We start from the raw sequence: 13448 nt of genomic DNA, 5'->3' as shown, positions 1-13448 counted from the left end.
GAGAGTGTGAGAAGCGTGTGCGGAAAGGGCGACAGGGGAGACAGCCAAGAGGTTTCTCTGCTCAAATCTTGTCGAAATCCGTGCCCCGTCGACGCACCGCCTGCTTTTTGTGCGGTACAGACTTGCGGTGCTTGTCGGCGCTCTGGAAGTTGCTGCTGACGATCACGTCATTCTCCCCCTTCTCTTCCTTGACCGTTTCGTCCTCATTCCCCTCGGCGAGGGCGGAAGCCGCCGACGGTGCCTTTGTGCCGGTCATCGCAGGTTTGGTAACGGGTCCCTGGCAAGAAAAGGAGTGCGTGCGGGAAGCCATGGTGCAGGCAGACACCGAGTGCCGCTGGGGTCGAGGGCGCTGTGGTGATGCCGACGTCATGGCATTGGACCGTTGGCCGCTAAAGGCGGACAGGGGAGGTAGGCGAGCGGTGGTGTCGCGCAGCTCATCCATCACGGACGCTAGACCAAAGCCGATGTGCGGCGCCGCTATCGAAGACCCCGTCTTGCCCGGCTCGTGCGCGTACAAGTCGTACATCCCTCGCAGTGCCGAGTAGTCGGTGGACGAGGCAGTGCTGGAGGCAGTGGTGAGCACCTGTGTTCCGGCGAGAGAGTCCGTGCACTGATGCTCGACTGTTCTTTCACATAAAAAGAAGCCGCCGTACGCATAGTCACCACTCGATGGATCGGGGTCGCTCTTGAGATTCAGCACGGCGCGTCGCACGGAGGTGCTCCGCGTTATGCTGGCGGAGTGCGTCGCGCGTGTCTCACTCATCGCTGTCGTGCTGCTCCTCGTGGGGCCCGTGGAAGCAGGAGCAGCCATGCTCGGTGCAACCCTCGAAGCACGAACGGCGTAGTTGCCGCTCACAGGTCCCTTCAAGGATGAATATGGGTTCGCCACGCGTGAAGAAGAAGCGGGTGCAGCGACGCCGCACGATACTACGCGATCTTTCGGCATTGGCAGCGGCCCGCGTACCCCCGACGCCCTCGAAGAGAGCGAGGCATGCGATGGAATTTTGGCCTGCAGTGACGCCGGCGCTTCAGCCGAGAAGGGCTTGCGCAGAGTGTCATTCCTAGCACGGGCAGCCTTACTTTGTAGGGCTGGCAGACTCATGCCTGCAGGGGCTGAGAGAGGTAGAAAAGCTTCACGGATGCTGCTGTCGCACTCAGAGGTGGTGCCACTGCCGGTGTTGCTCACAAACGTCCCTGACGAAGAGACCCTAAATACACGCTTGCTCAGCTTCGAAGATTTGCTCCCGTGCGGGCGACCAGCAGGCAGCGGAATCGTCGTTTCGCTGCTTTGTGCGCCGGACGTCGACCGCAACTTTGACGGAGGAGGGTGGCTGGGATCGGTGTTCTGTGGCGGGACATTGGGCCCCCCAGTTCCGTTTGGCGTTCTCACTGCGGAAGAGAGTTGCAGGGGTGCAGCGGCAGAAACGCCGGTCGTCGACGCCGCGCATGGTGGAACCTTCGTGGCCAATGGCCGCCTAGCTGATCGCGTCGGCGCCGCCTCTGACTCCTTCGCTGATGTGGGCAGCCCCTTCGGATGCGGCACGGCATGATGGGGCGGCGACGCCTTAGACAAGTGCCTATTGTCAAGGCACAGCTCTAGAGGCAAACCGCTAAGGCCCTTACCAGCGAGTTCATCATCTAAAACGTCGCACTCCACCATCGGAACAAAGCCGACGATTGCCTTAGGGCTCGCAGCAAGCGTCATGTCCTTCTTAGGAGGAGCGCGCCCTTGTCGGCGCATCGTGGGTGGCACCTTTGCTGCAAGAGCGCTGCGCGGGTCCAGGTACTCGCCGACATCTTCCTCAACGATCTCGCCAGAGTTCCATTCGGGAAAATTTGCCATAGTGGTGCACAGCTAAAACAGGTCGATCACTCCGAAAGAAGAAAAAAACGTCGCACCGCCACAAAAATCTGAACGCGCGAAGACCACACACACACAAAAAAAAGAAAAACGGAAAAACAACGATGCACGGACTCCAGCAAGGGAAGTGAGGGGACGTTGTGACGAGCAACGCAACTGAGACGACGACGGCGAGGGAAAAACGGAAGGACAAATGAGATTGAGGCACCGGTTCGAGTGGAGGGCGAGCGGGCGAGCGGTTGTGTGGGGAAGGCAACAAAGAACAATGCTGTCACGCGCGCAGAGAGAAAGACTGCGAGAGATGGGGAGGAGCTGGGGGAGGAGAGGGAGAACAGGGTCAATACCAAAAAAAGAGGTATATACCAGAGAAGAGGGCGGAAGGGAGGGATGGGTGGGGGGACTGAGGAGAACCGACACGTGTGAGGTAGGAATGAATAGGTGGGAGGAGGGGGGAGGGGGATGGGTGAAAGGAACTGATGGAGAATACAAGAGGGAAGTGAGCAACAACAACAAAGAGCCGCTCAGTGCGAACCAAAAGAAGAGAGAGAGAGGGACGCCACACATGCAAAGCACTGATAGCGAAAAAGGCGAGAAAGACGAAAGGGAGAGCGAGGAAAAGGAGGAGGGGGTGTACAGCGACAGATGGCGTCGGAAACTTGGGAGACGCGCACCTCGCTCGGCTTCCACCCGGAAGCAATGCACTAAATCAGAGAGGAAAAACAAGTACACCCACACAAGTTTCGAGCACGCAAGTGTCGGCTAGGAAGCGGTAGAGGTGTGCTAGGAGGGCGGAGGTGAGCGTCTATGTGCAAAGCGAAAGGCCACTGCCACGGCAAGTGTATCGGTTCGCGTGCTTCACTTCAGAAATGGACAAATTATGAGAGAGGCCGACAGACAGACACAGAGATCCAACAAAGGGATGGATGGATGGGAAGGGGGAAAGGAGAACGGAGAAAGGAGCAGGCACATAACCCACTGAGACAACGGAGAAACGAAAAAAAAAATGGGTAAAGGGAAAAGGACGAAAAAAGAATCACGTGCGGAGAAAAAAAAAGACAAGATGGAACAAAGAGGAAGGCTCAACGCGAGCAGAGACGCAGCAGCAGCAGCATCAGCAGCGACACTACAACAAGCTGGAGAGTCAGCCCACGTCGAGGAAAGAGGACTGAGAAAGGTGGAGCGCGAACGCACGTACAGTAGCAAGGGAGATGAGGAGAGCCGACAGCGCTCGAGGGTGTGTATGTGTGCCTCCCCTTTCTGCGACTCTGTGCTTGGGCGTGATCCCGCTGGAGGTCTCTATGCCACTTTCCCTTTCTCTGTGTGGCGGTGCTCCTGGGCGGGGTGGGGAGGGGGGGCAGAGACAGACAGAGACAGAGGAGAAGGCATGCACGGAGGCTGTAAAATGCGTGTGTCGGACTCAAGGTCTGTCCTTTGTGGGTTTCTGTGTGTGATTTGATTCCGTTGGCGTAGATCCTGTGGTGGCCTTTCCTTTTTTGTGTTGTTACTCTTTTATCTAGAAGAGGCGCAAGTACCCAAGACAGTCATGTGGTGGGAAGCGCTTCAGATGAGGAGCGAGGAGAGTGGGAGGGGGAGGGAGGCAAACCTGTGGCCGTCTCAGGTGCGTCACAACAAACAAGATCACGACGGAGAAATAGACAGTGTCGAGAGGACGAAAGACAGAGGGGATTTGCGGTTCCCCAGCTACAAACCTCGTTGAGTTGCGCCAGTGGACAGGTGCGCTACCGGTTAGGTTAGCTGCACCCTGAGATAAAAGGAAGGTGGGGCCACAAATGGGAACGATGTCTGATTGCATGTACTGTGGGGAAGCAGGTGCGCTAACGGATACGCGCCAGGGAAACAAGATGGACGAGTGTGTTCCAAAACAAACAAAGAGAAACATTCCGTGAGATGCGCATGTCGATTACGCAAAACAGCACCGATGAGCACACAGCAAGGCAAGAACCAACATAAGGAAGGCAAAGTGAGATAGGAGGTGGTAAGGAGGACGAGGCATCACAAGTGTGCGAATTCAAGGCATCAACGCAGTGCACCAGCGGAACAGCAGGAAACAGCAGCCGAACGTTCGATCACAGGTGTGATGGCCATCTGTCTTCCAAGGATACGCCGCGGAGGAACACTCGCGCAGGGACGGAGCGAAAAAGGCGCCCCTATCTCTTCTCGGGGAAGAATACGGAGAAAAGATGTGCAGTCCGACTGGTATTTTTGTGGCATCGAAGAAAAACGCGTTTCCTGTACATGGTGACAGGAGAAGTCACCACGAGTAACAGGTAGAGAGAGCACAGGATAAGGATGTCAAAGAAAGGCAAGAATAGCACAGTCTCGAACCACGGGTGATTCATCACAAGAGAAGGGCAGATGAAAGAGAAACACAAGCGCACGCAGAGAGAGCGCACAGCACATTCGCGTAGCCTGCAAGGACACACACACATATACACACACACGAAAGAAGGCATCGTCGCAGAACTGAGGAAAAGGGAGAAGCTGACTAGAGTTATCACTGGGCAAGTGCACTCACTCGGGAGGACGCAGACGCTATTTGCATAGGGTGCACAAAACACACGTACACATCGCAGTGAGTGTGAAAAAAAGAAATCAAGGAATCCGCCTCCCCTCCCCGTCCCCGAGACAGAAAGAAAAAAATAAACGCAACAGCAGTGGGGATCGGCGTAGCGCAAACATACCGCCAACTTCGGAAGCCTTTCCCTCGTGCGGAACAGAGTCCGCTTCTCCCTCTCCGTGTGCATGTGTGCACGCGTGTGGAGCTTGTGCTTCGACTTCGCACGCCAGCGCCCCCACCCCCCTGACGCACCGTCTTTATCCAAAAGTAATGAGAAATACGCGTGAAATGACGGGAAGGAGACGCGGCCGTCGCAGTGCTTTCCTCTGTTGAACGCAGCGCGCACCCGGCTTTCGGAAAAGGGCACTGGTAAACTGTGTACATTAGAAAAACGCACCGCATGACGGGAGGGGGGAGCATGGTGAGACGCGGAGCGCTTCAAAGGCACTCCAAAATCATGCGCGGGTTTCTCTAGCACTGGTGACCACTGTGGGAAGGGAGAATGTTCTTCGGTTCGAGCGGCTCGACTGACATAGTACCTTCCTCTGAGACGTTGGTTGGAGGCGACCGTGACGAGCATCGGCACCCGTCGCTTGGTGATAACGGCGCCTGCGCCGAGTGAGAATCGGAGCACAAAGGTGATCCACCAGATGAGTACAACTGAGGTGACGGAGGCGCGGTAGCTACATCCGCGCGCGGCGGCGTCAAAGACACGGGAGACGCACTATCATTCGACGGTCGCCGCGAAGAGGGGTTCGGCAGCGGTTGAAGATGAGCGAGCGGGGCAACTTTGGCGCCTCTCAGCCCTCCAGGCCCCTTCACCGTTGTGCGAATAGCCGAGGTGAAGATGCTTGGCCGATTCACCTTGAGGTGCAGGTCTCCAGCGTCCCTGGCGAAGCTCGACATGATCGCGTCGCCGAGGGACAGTGTACAGAAGTAGACGCGCTGCTTTGAGTCGCTGACGTCGGTCCCGCTGGCGTTCAGCAGCGAGTCTGACTTCTGCGAAGTGCTGGTCTTTGCGGGAAACTTCTCGTTGCACTTCACAAGATCGATCGGCGAATGGCGCTCTTGATGTTGGTTGCCCCGCAGCGTTTGAGTACCCCTGTGTTCGGGACCCCTGGCCAGCACAACGCGCGCCGGGACAGGTTCCAGAATTTTGCGCGCAGGCAGCTGCAAAGGTGCTGCGTGCCGCTGCGTAGCGGCTGTGGGTTGCGGCGCGTTCATCTTCAGAGACTTCACCTTTGCTGGTGGCTGTGGCACCCGAGCGATTGCAGACGGACTGCCGTCAGAGGAACGCGTCACGTATGCCAAATCCGGCGCTACGGAAGGAGTCGCGACAAGGGGCTGCGACCTAGAGGTGCTATTACGGCTCACCGCCTTCGATGCCTTCGACACCATGGGGATGGAAACTGCTGCGGCGTCGTTTTTTTCGGTGTTGTGCACGCCCGTGGAGCACTGTGGCAGCACCCGCATCGAGTGACGGTGTTTGCTAACATTTTGGCGCAACGGTGCTGAGCCACCACTGCCGTCGCGCTCCGCTGCCTGCGAGTTCGACGACGGCATGGAGGAGATGTGCTCCGGCGACAGGGGAGATACAGCGGCCTGGTTGGCGGCACCAGCTGGGACTAACAGCGCGGAGGCCCGGCTTCTCTCTGTTGCCGCGCACTTTTCTGGCGAAGTCCGCTGCGGAGATGATCCGGCACCGCCAACGCTGCTGCTGCTCTCAACCGGCACAGAGCGAAACCTCGACAGTAGCGAAGGTGCTGAGGGGACTCTTGTTGCCGGTGATGACGAGTAAGGCGACAACGCATTCAACAGCGTCGGAGTCAGTTTCGCACTCGCGGTAGGAGCTGGCACCGTTCCCCGTCGATGAGTGCCAGTAATGTGAGCATCGTCGCTGTGGATGAAGTCTACGCCTTCGCATTGAGGGGGCATGTGAACGACGATGCCGCTGCGGTGTGCGTCTACGGACGCCGTTGCAGCGGAGTCGGCAGTCCTGCGCGGTGGATGGCTCCGCGGCGTGGTTTCCCTCGATTCGCTGCCGCTAGTAGCCCTCTTCCAACTTCCAACGGGCCTTGACGTAGGTACCTCTTGCACGCGCTTGGCGCTGTCGGTGCATGAGAATGCCGAGGCCGAGGGCATATCCACAACGGCATCGCTGCTGGGAGTGTGCTCCGAACCGGAAGCAGTCTGTGAGTTGCTTGTGGAGGTCTTCAGCGCCTGACGAGAGCTTTTGGCAGCCGCCACCTTCGCCGCCGTTGAGAGCAGGGCTGGTACAGATGAAGTGGCGCACTTCGGCCGTGTCGGCGCACTCGAGTACGCCGCCTTCGGGTCACCAGCGTCAAGCATGAAGCCAGAAAGCGGTTTGTCCCTCGGCTGCGTATGGTCGGAATGCAGTGGTAATATGTTAGTCACCGCCTCGGCAGGCCGGTTTGCCGCTACGGGCTTCCGCAGATGCGGCCTTTGCGACATACGCGACGATAAGCAGCTGATAGGCGACGTATTGTTCATGTTCTCAACGATGCTTTGACCCCGGTAATCCATCGAATTGATGCGCGCAAAGCGCGGCTGAAAGCTCTTCCGTGGAGAGTCATGCACCGTGGAGCGGAGATCGACATTGCTCGGGTGAAAGAGACTGGCAGCCAGAAACTCCTCACCGTCAAGGCTGTCGGCAATGGAGGCGACGCTCTCGCCGATGGATGGCGTACTCATTGGCGTGTATGTGAGAGGGTTCGGCCAAGACCAACGGAATGTGAATGGCGTCGATGCAAGTATGATGAGGAAGCGGGGCGACTTGAGAGGCAGAGCGAACAAGTCCTCAAGAAAACGAAAAATAAACCAACGTGATCACAGGTACAGAGAGAGAAGGCACACTTGATGTGAGCGGAGAGGCGAGGCCTCGTCGAGAGACCGAACAGATGCAGATGACGAGAGAGAAGCAACAGCTACGACTAAACAGAACACAAGTACACGCAAACAGCGAGAGATGAAGCGAAAGGGCGAAAGAATCGGTGAGAAAACGAGGAGAAGGCAGCGCCGAGCCGCAGCGATAGGCTACCCTCGTCTGCCTCCCCTCGGTGGCAGAGAGATATGTGCACACACTCACACACGCGTGCGAAGAGGAAAGCCCAACACAAACTAGAGGAAAACGTGCGCTCGCACGTCCGCCGAAAAACGGAACGAGCAACAATAACAAGCACACACACAAAAAAGAAGAACAACGAAGCGCTCCTTCAGCCAGCAGCGAAAATTTTGAAGCTGTGGCTTTAATCCCGTCGTGGGACCACGGTGAAAGGATAAGAGATGGGGGAGAAAGAGAGACTTTAAAGAAAAAAAGGGCAGCGTTAAGCCGACTACAGATACACAGACAAGTCGCGGATAGCACGGGAATGTGAGGAGGGCGCTGAGCTGCACATACGGTGAGGAAATCAAGTACGACAGATGGTAAGAGAGAGATATACATATGGGGACGTCAGTAATGTTGGTATACCCTTGTTCCGCCACACACGTGACAGAGAGAGAGTCCGCAAACACAGAAGACGTTTCGCGTAGCGAGAAAGCGTGAATAGTGAAGGCGACGGCAGGTTGCCAAGAGGGCATACGTTTCTCTCTTGCCTCGTGTCAGTGCCCTGTGGTTCAATATTATCGTAGTCGTTCAAAAAAGTGCCCGTGTGTGCAGATTCACTGGGTGATACAGACAAACAACAAACAGAAAAAAAAGAACGCGGGAGATGCACATCACACCGCACGGAGACGTACACAATCGCGAAACGTGGGAAACACGCGTGGCGCACCTCATCCACCAAGCAGCAGAAAAAAAGCCTGTGGCAAGAGATGGAAACAGAGAGGAGATGAATGCGGGGAAAAGGTGCGTCGTGAGTCTTCCGCGCACGTCCCGTCTACTCGCGTCGATGCGACGCTGTTTCGCGCGCTTGGTGTCTATTAGCTCGATCTATCTTGCTTCACAATGCTAACACTTCGGATAAATGGAAAGAAAATGAAAGAAGGAAAAAAGAACGGGTGAGAGCAAAGATGGACAGACACGTGAAGGCATAGAAACACCGAATAACAACAAAATGCAGTGGGCGATGGACAAGAGGTTTGGTGCAGCGAAGAAGAAAGCAACGGCCCCTGCAGCTTTAGGTGACCGGATGGACAAGCAACGGTGGAGGGGGTGGGGGGAAGAGAGCAAGTCCCGTATGAGAAGGATAAGAATACCCGGCAGGAGACATGCAACCGCCCGCACACAAACACGCACCAAAATATATATAGAAGGAAGAAGTGAGTACACAACGTCAAGAGAAATAAAAAAAGAAAGCGAGAACACTACCACAGGCGGTGGGGGGGGAACGGTACGCTGTAACGAGCAAGACGAGAATTTTGTACACGAAGAAGTGGTGGTTGCAAGGTAGCCGCGATGAAGGAAAAGATGTCAACAAGGGAAAACAGAGTCAGCAATGTACACATACATACATCCATGTATATATCAATATCTGTATGCCCGTATGAGTGTAGTCAGACAGACAGGGGTGAAGTAGTGCACCCCAAAAGAAGAAAAAGAACGGGGCAGAAGAATAGAATGCTGTGAAGGTTTCGTGTCCTCCTGTTGTCTGTGCGTACCCTCCTGCTTGAAATATCGATTAGGCCGTGTGCTCAAGACGGTGTAAGACGTGGGAAAAGGCAATGCCCCCGTTTAGCTCTACCGACGCGTCCCTCCGGATGCGTATGCGTCCGTGGGTTAACCTTCGTGGGCGTTGGGAGAGAGAGTTACCACAAGGAAAAAAAGAAAGTAGCCAGAGGTGGAGTAGAAACAAGATGCAGAAATAGCGACGGATGTAGGTCGGAGATGTGGAAAAGAAGGGGATGCGCCGTGGGGAGGTGAGGAAGGGGGAGGGAGGCAGATGATGAAGGCGTGAGATGAGGGTACGGCTAGAAGCACAAAAAAGCAAACAGGGGAAGAAGGGGGAGGGAAAAATAACTAGCAGGTGAGACTTGTTCAAGACACACCTGCACACAGGGCAAGCACACACGCGCACACATATACAGCAAAGTTCAAAGAAAAAAAGGAACAGCAGTTCAACCGACACACCACACCAGTCCGGCTCAAGCTAACGATAGAAACAAAGATGAGAAGTGCAAAAACGCCAAACAGAGTGAGTCTGACAAGATAGTTGGGCATCCACCAGCACACAACGTGTGCCACTATTCACATAAAAAATGACAAAAAAAAGGAAGTCAGAACGGAGAGTGCCGCACCGCGTTCGCTGGAGTTACTTTCCTTTTGTTTTTTTTTTGTGTGTGGGGAATGATGACTAACGCGGCACACACACACACACAGAATACATAGAAAGAGGAAACGAAAAGGAGCAAAGATATGGTCAAACCCGCCTCTACTGGATATATATATGTGTGTGTGTGTGTGGGTGCGCGTGTCTGTAGGTCAGACAGCAACCCTTTGGAGGGGCACGAGAGAGGAAGGGCAGAAAGAGAGAGAACATAGAAGCGGATAGAAGGAAGTAGAGAAAATTGCAACACTTCGAGCTGGAAAAGACGCGGAAGGCAGGGGTGTAGAGCGGCAAGCAGCAGATCCGTGCGAGATGGGTGATCTATCAGACGGCCGGGGGGAGGGGGAGAAGCACTGGAATGGCACCAACTGTCTGACATGCACGTGCCATGCCATGCGCTCACACATACGAGCGCGCAACACGTTTCATCTGCATGTGGGGCTCGCGTGAACACAAGAGGTCCTACACCCGGCTGCGTGCACGAGCGCACATGGGCGCTTTTCGTGCATGCTGCCCCGCCCGAAGGGTGCAGTGGGGCGGAGTACGCGCAATGAGATTTGCACCCGTCCACTTACGGAGCGATCACTGCAGTGCCTCCCCATACCATTGCATCTTAGCGTGTGCTTCGACCTTGGTTGGCACCTTGGAAAAAAATTACGATAACCAAACGTACAACGCACAGAATAGCGACTCAAAGCCTGCGAAGTCCTTCTCCAACACACATACGAACGACGCAAAACCAAGAGAAGTTTTTTTTAAGGCGCAGACTGACGTGTGTGTGTTTGGAGGGGAGAGAGAGCTAGTGGTCACTAGCACAGTCATAGTTTTTTGTTCTCATAGTCAGCATTTTTTTTTGAGGGGCAGTAGGGACAGTCACTACTGGCTCACATAGAGTCATGTCCACGTACCACCCATTCGGCCATACGCATACACACAGAGAGATGTGCGGGTTCTTTTTTACACACCCGCTGCCGCATCACTGACAATCATCACCAGATTTCGTACGCAGTGTTGCTGCATCAACATCTGTAGTACGTCGCAGAACGACGGCACACCCTTCCATCTGCGAGCCATTTGTTTGACGACAGTGTTGACCGCTACCATGAGGGAGTGCTCAGAAAAGACGAGGCCATCAATGAAGTTCTTCCGCAGCCGTACCTGCTCGAGAGCTGCCGTGCCGTCTTTGCACCGAACATCATGGCGGAACAGATGAAGGACATACTCGTACGGACCCGACCGGCTCACCGCCGCTGTCCCTGGCCGGGCACTGATGCACTCCTTCGGGGGAAGCTCAAGAGAGAGATGAAAAGGAGCCATTGGCTTTGTTTCAGACGCGTAAGCAGAGCACACCCGCATCTCTGACACGAGAGACTGCAGAGCCGGCGTCGCCGACCGTGGCAGCGTGCCAATGTCAAAAAATCTGTTGTATGCTTCGGCGACAGAGTCGCACGCAGCCTTTACGAGCATCAACTCCGCCATGTGTATGGTACCACCAGGAGCAGGCGCTGTAGTTCTTGCACCGGAAGAGTTCCCTGTAGACAAGGAGGTTAAATAAACCCATCGCTCATCTCGTCCCAAATGTTGAGGCATCATATCATCGCTTCCTGTTGGGGTCGGAGTCGGTCCCGTGGGATCACAGTGCACCGCACTCGCAGTTGCCCCGAAGAAAGTGGAAAAGTTGTCTTGAGTGAAAAAGGGCTTACAAGCAGTCGCGGGGCGGTCTGCAGCTGCCTTCAAGCGAGCGGGTGGCGCAGCTGCGGCGGCCGTGTCGTCGGAATTCTGCAGGTCTTGGAAGTTTGCAGCGGAATCTGTGCCCACACCGGTCACCGGCGAGCCTTCATCCAGGGACAATTTTTCGCGTGCTGTTTCCGCTGCTGGCGTTGGAGTCGGAAAAAAGTGAAGCTCCGCCGGGTTGGTGTGCAGCTTAGTGGAGGCCGCGCATACGGCTTCTTCAGCGGGGGTCGCATTCAGGCCTGCGGCAGTGGTAGTTGCCGTCTTTATCTCCTTTTCGGCCGACAGCTGGACAGCCGTCAGCGACGTCTCCTCAGATGCCTGCGACAAAGTCTTCCATGCAGCATCCAGCGCGTTGTACAGTCGTTCCTTCTGCTTGAATGCCTTGCCTAAATCGGCAATGTTCTGCTTTGCCTCTAGCACAAACAAAACCTGGCGGGTGGTGGCGTCATAGATAACACCATCAAGTTCACCAGCAATGCGGTCTACTTTATCCTCACCCGCCTCTTTCCAGTAGTAGCTCAGGTTGCGCGCAAGACGGTACGCCGGCGGAAGCGAGGCTGGAGGCGCCCCCGGCCACGTTGAAGATGCTCCCTCTGTCGCGTGTCTCTCTGTAACTTCGCCGCGAACGCAGGCCTCCACCCAAGCCTTGGCTGTCGCCTCGTCACAGCGCGTTACGGCGCAACATTGCGGCACGAGGACCTGGGAAACCACCAATTTGTTCTCCTGTGCGAGAAACTGCTCTTCAAAGGCGCCGCCGCCCTGCTGCTTGAATCCACCATCGACTACATCTGCCTCGTGCGCCAGCATGATACCTTCTTCGACGCCGTACCAGTGCAACAGGTAGTTCATCGCCCACAGCTCGGGAGCTCTCACGCGCATGTTTTCGACAATGTCAAAAAACTTTGCCAGCGCTACATCCACCACTAGGGCCCTGCCGCCACTGCCGCTGAAAAACGTGAGCAACTCCGCCACATCTACCTGTGACGCATTCAGCTCCTGTGGTTTTATGACGTGTTCAGTAAACACGGTCTTTACGTAGACGCGCAGGCGGTTACACAACTGCGGCACTTCGGTGCCGGCTATAACACGCGAGTGGGTAGTCTCAAAGGACTCAAGGCGACCAAGAAGCTGGTCCCGCTGCTCCACCCAGTAGGATGCGGCTCCATATTTCTCCAAGGCGCCAGCAATGTCATGCCCGGCAGCCGCCTCCTCCTCCGACTTCACAGACAGATCCATGAAGCCAGTGAGTGCTCGGCGCTGTTCTTCTACAAGCTTTGCGGCCTGCATCACCTGCTTAAACGCAAGAAAAATCTCCTTCGCGAAATCTGAGGCTTTGCCCTTCCCCAGCTCGTTGCGCCGCATCTGCATCTGCGCTGCGTCACGATAGCGATGCCAATCAAGCAACTCAAACGCGTCCGTAAGGGCTTGTTGTTCAGCGACTTTGGCAGCTGAGGACTCGCCCCGCATGCGATCCAGCGACGGGGCAGAGTGGCGATGTATCGCAAACAAACTGGCGTCATGAATGAGAATGCGGAATCGAAGCTCGCAGAGAAGGAGCATGAGCACCTTCACATGCCGCCTGTATGTGGGCTGTGAGATGCAGTACAAAATACTCAGGGAGTAGTTCAGCGTCACCTGTCGGGCACACTTCAGCTCGGATGGTGAAAAAAAAGGTGAGTTGGTGCAGCTAAGATACTCGACATCATCAAGGAGAGCCGTCAGCTGAGTAACCGCCGTCAATTCCGATTGTATATATGGTGAACTCACGTTCTGAGTTTTGTGTTGGTCGCTGAGCGTGCGCAGATGAGCAACGTATTTTTGAATCAAACCACAGAGTGAAGAGCGAGGTAAGCCAGCAAAGGCAGAAGCCGCTACAGCAAGAAGGGCCTTATCGCCGCCATCCGCTTCGCGCATCGCCGCTGATTCCTGTGAGACCGCCTTGGCGGCACAAAAAGATCTCCCCATCTCTCATATGGTGCTTCCGGAAAAA

The 13448-nt window shown here is 55.5% G+C and overlaps 3 protein-coding genes across 3 annotated transcripts; all 3 read right to left on the bottom strand.

The window, feature by feature from the left end:
- Window positions 1–61: 61 nt before the first annotated feature.
- LMXM_34_4220 (hypothetical protein, unknown function) lies at window positions 62–1843 on the bottom strand (the record flags this gene model as incomplete). The annotated part of the gene is made up of 1 exon (XM_003879370.1): window positions 62–1843. One exon carries the CDS (start codon window positions 1841–1843, stop codon window positions 62–64), a length of 1782 nt encoding a protein of 593 aa, XP_003879419.1.
- Window positions 1844–4910: 3067 nt separating this feature from the next.
- Window positions 4911–7151, bottom strand: LMXM_34_4210 (hypothetical protein, unknown function; the record flags this gene model as incomplete). Its single annotated transcript, XM_003879369.1, has 1 exon — window positions 4911–7151. One exon carries the CDS (start codon window positions 7149–7151, stop codon window positions 4911–4913), a length of 2241 nt encoding a protein of 746 aa, XP_003879418.1.
- A 3530-nt stretch (window positions 7152–10681) lies between these two features.
- LMXM_34_4200 (hypothetical protein, unknown function) lies at window positions 10682–12826 on the bottom strand (the record flags this gene model as incomplete). The annotated part of the gene is made up of 1 exon (XM_003879368.1): window positions 10682–12826. The coding sequence occupies one exon, from the start codon at window positions 12824–12826 to the stop codon at window positions 10682–10684; it is 2145 nt and encodes a 714-aa protein (XP_003879417.1).
- Window positions 12827–13448: the final 622 nt, after the last annotated feature.

The sequence above is a fragment of the Leishmania mexicana genome, chromosome 34, assembly GCF_000234665.1.
Source record: "Leishmania mexicana MHOM/GT/2001/U1103 complete genome, chromosome 34".
Lineage (NCBI taxonomy): Eukaryota > Euglenozoa > Kinetoplastea > Trypanosomatida > Trypanosomatidae > Leishmania > Leishmania mexicana.
Note: the sequence above shows the minus strand (reverse complement) of the source record. Positions and strands in the feature narration are given on the sequence as shown.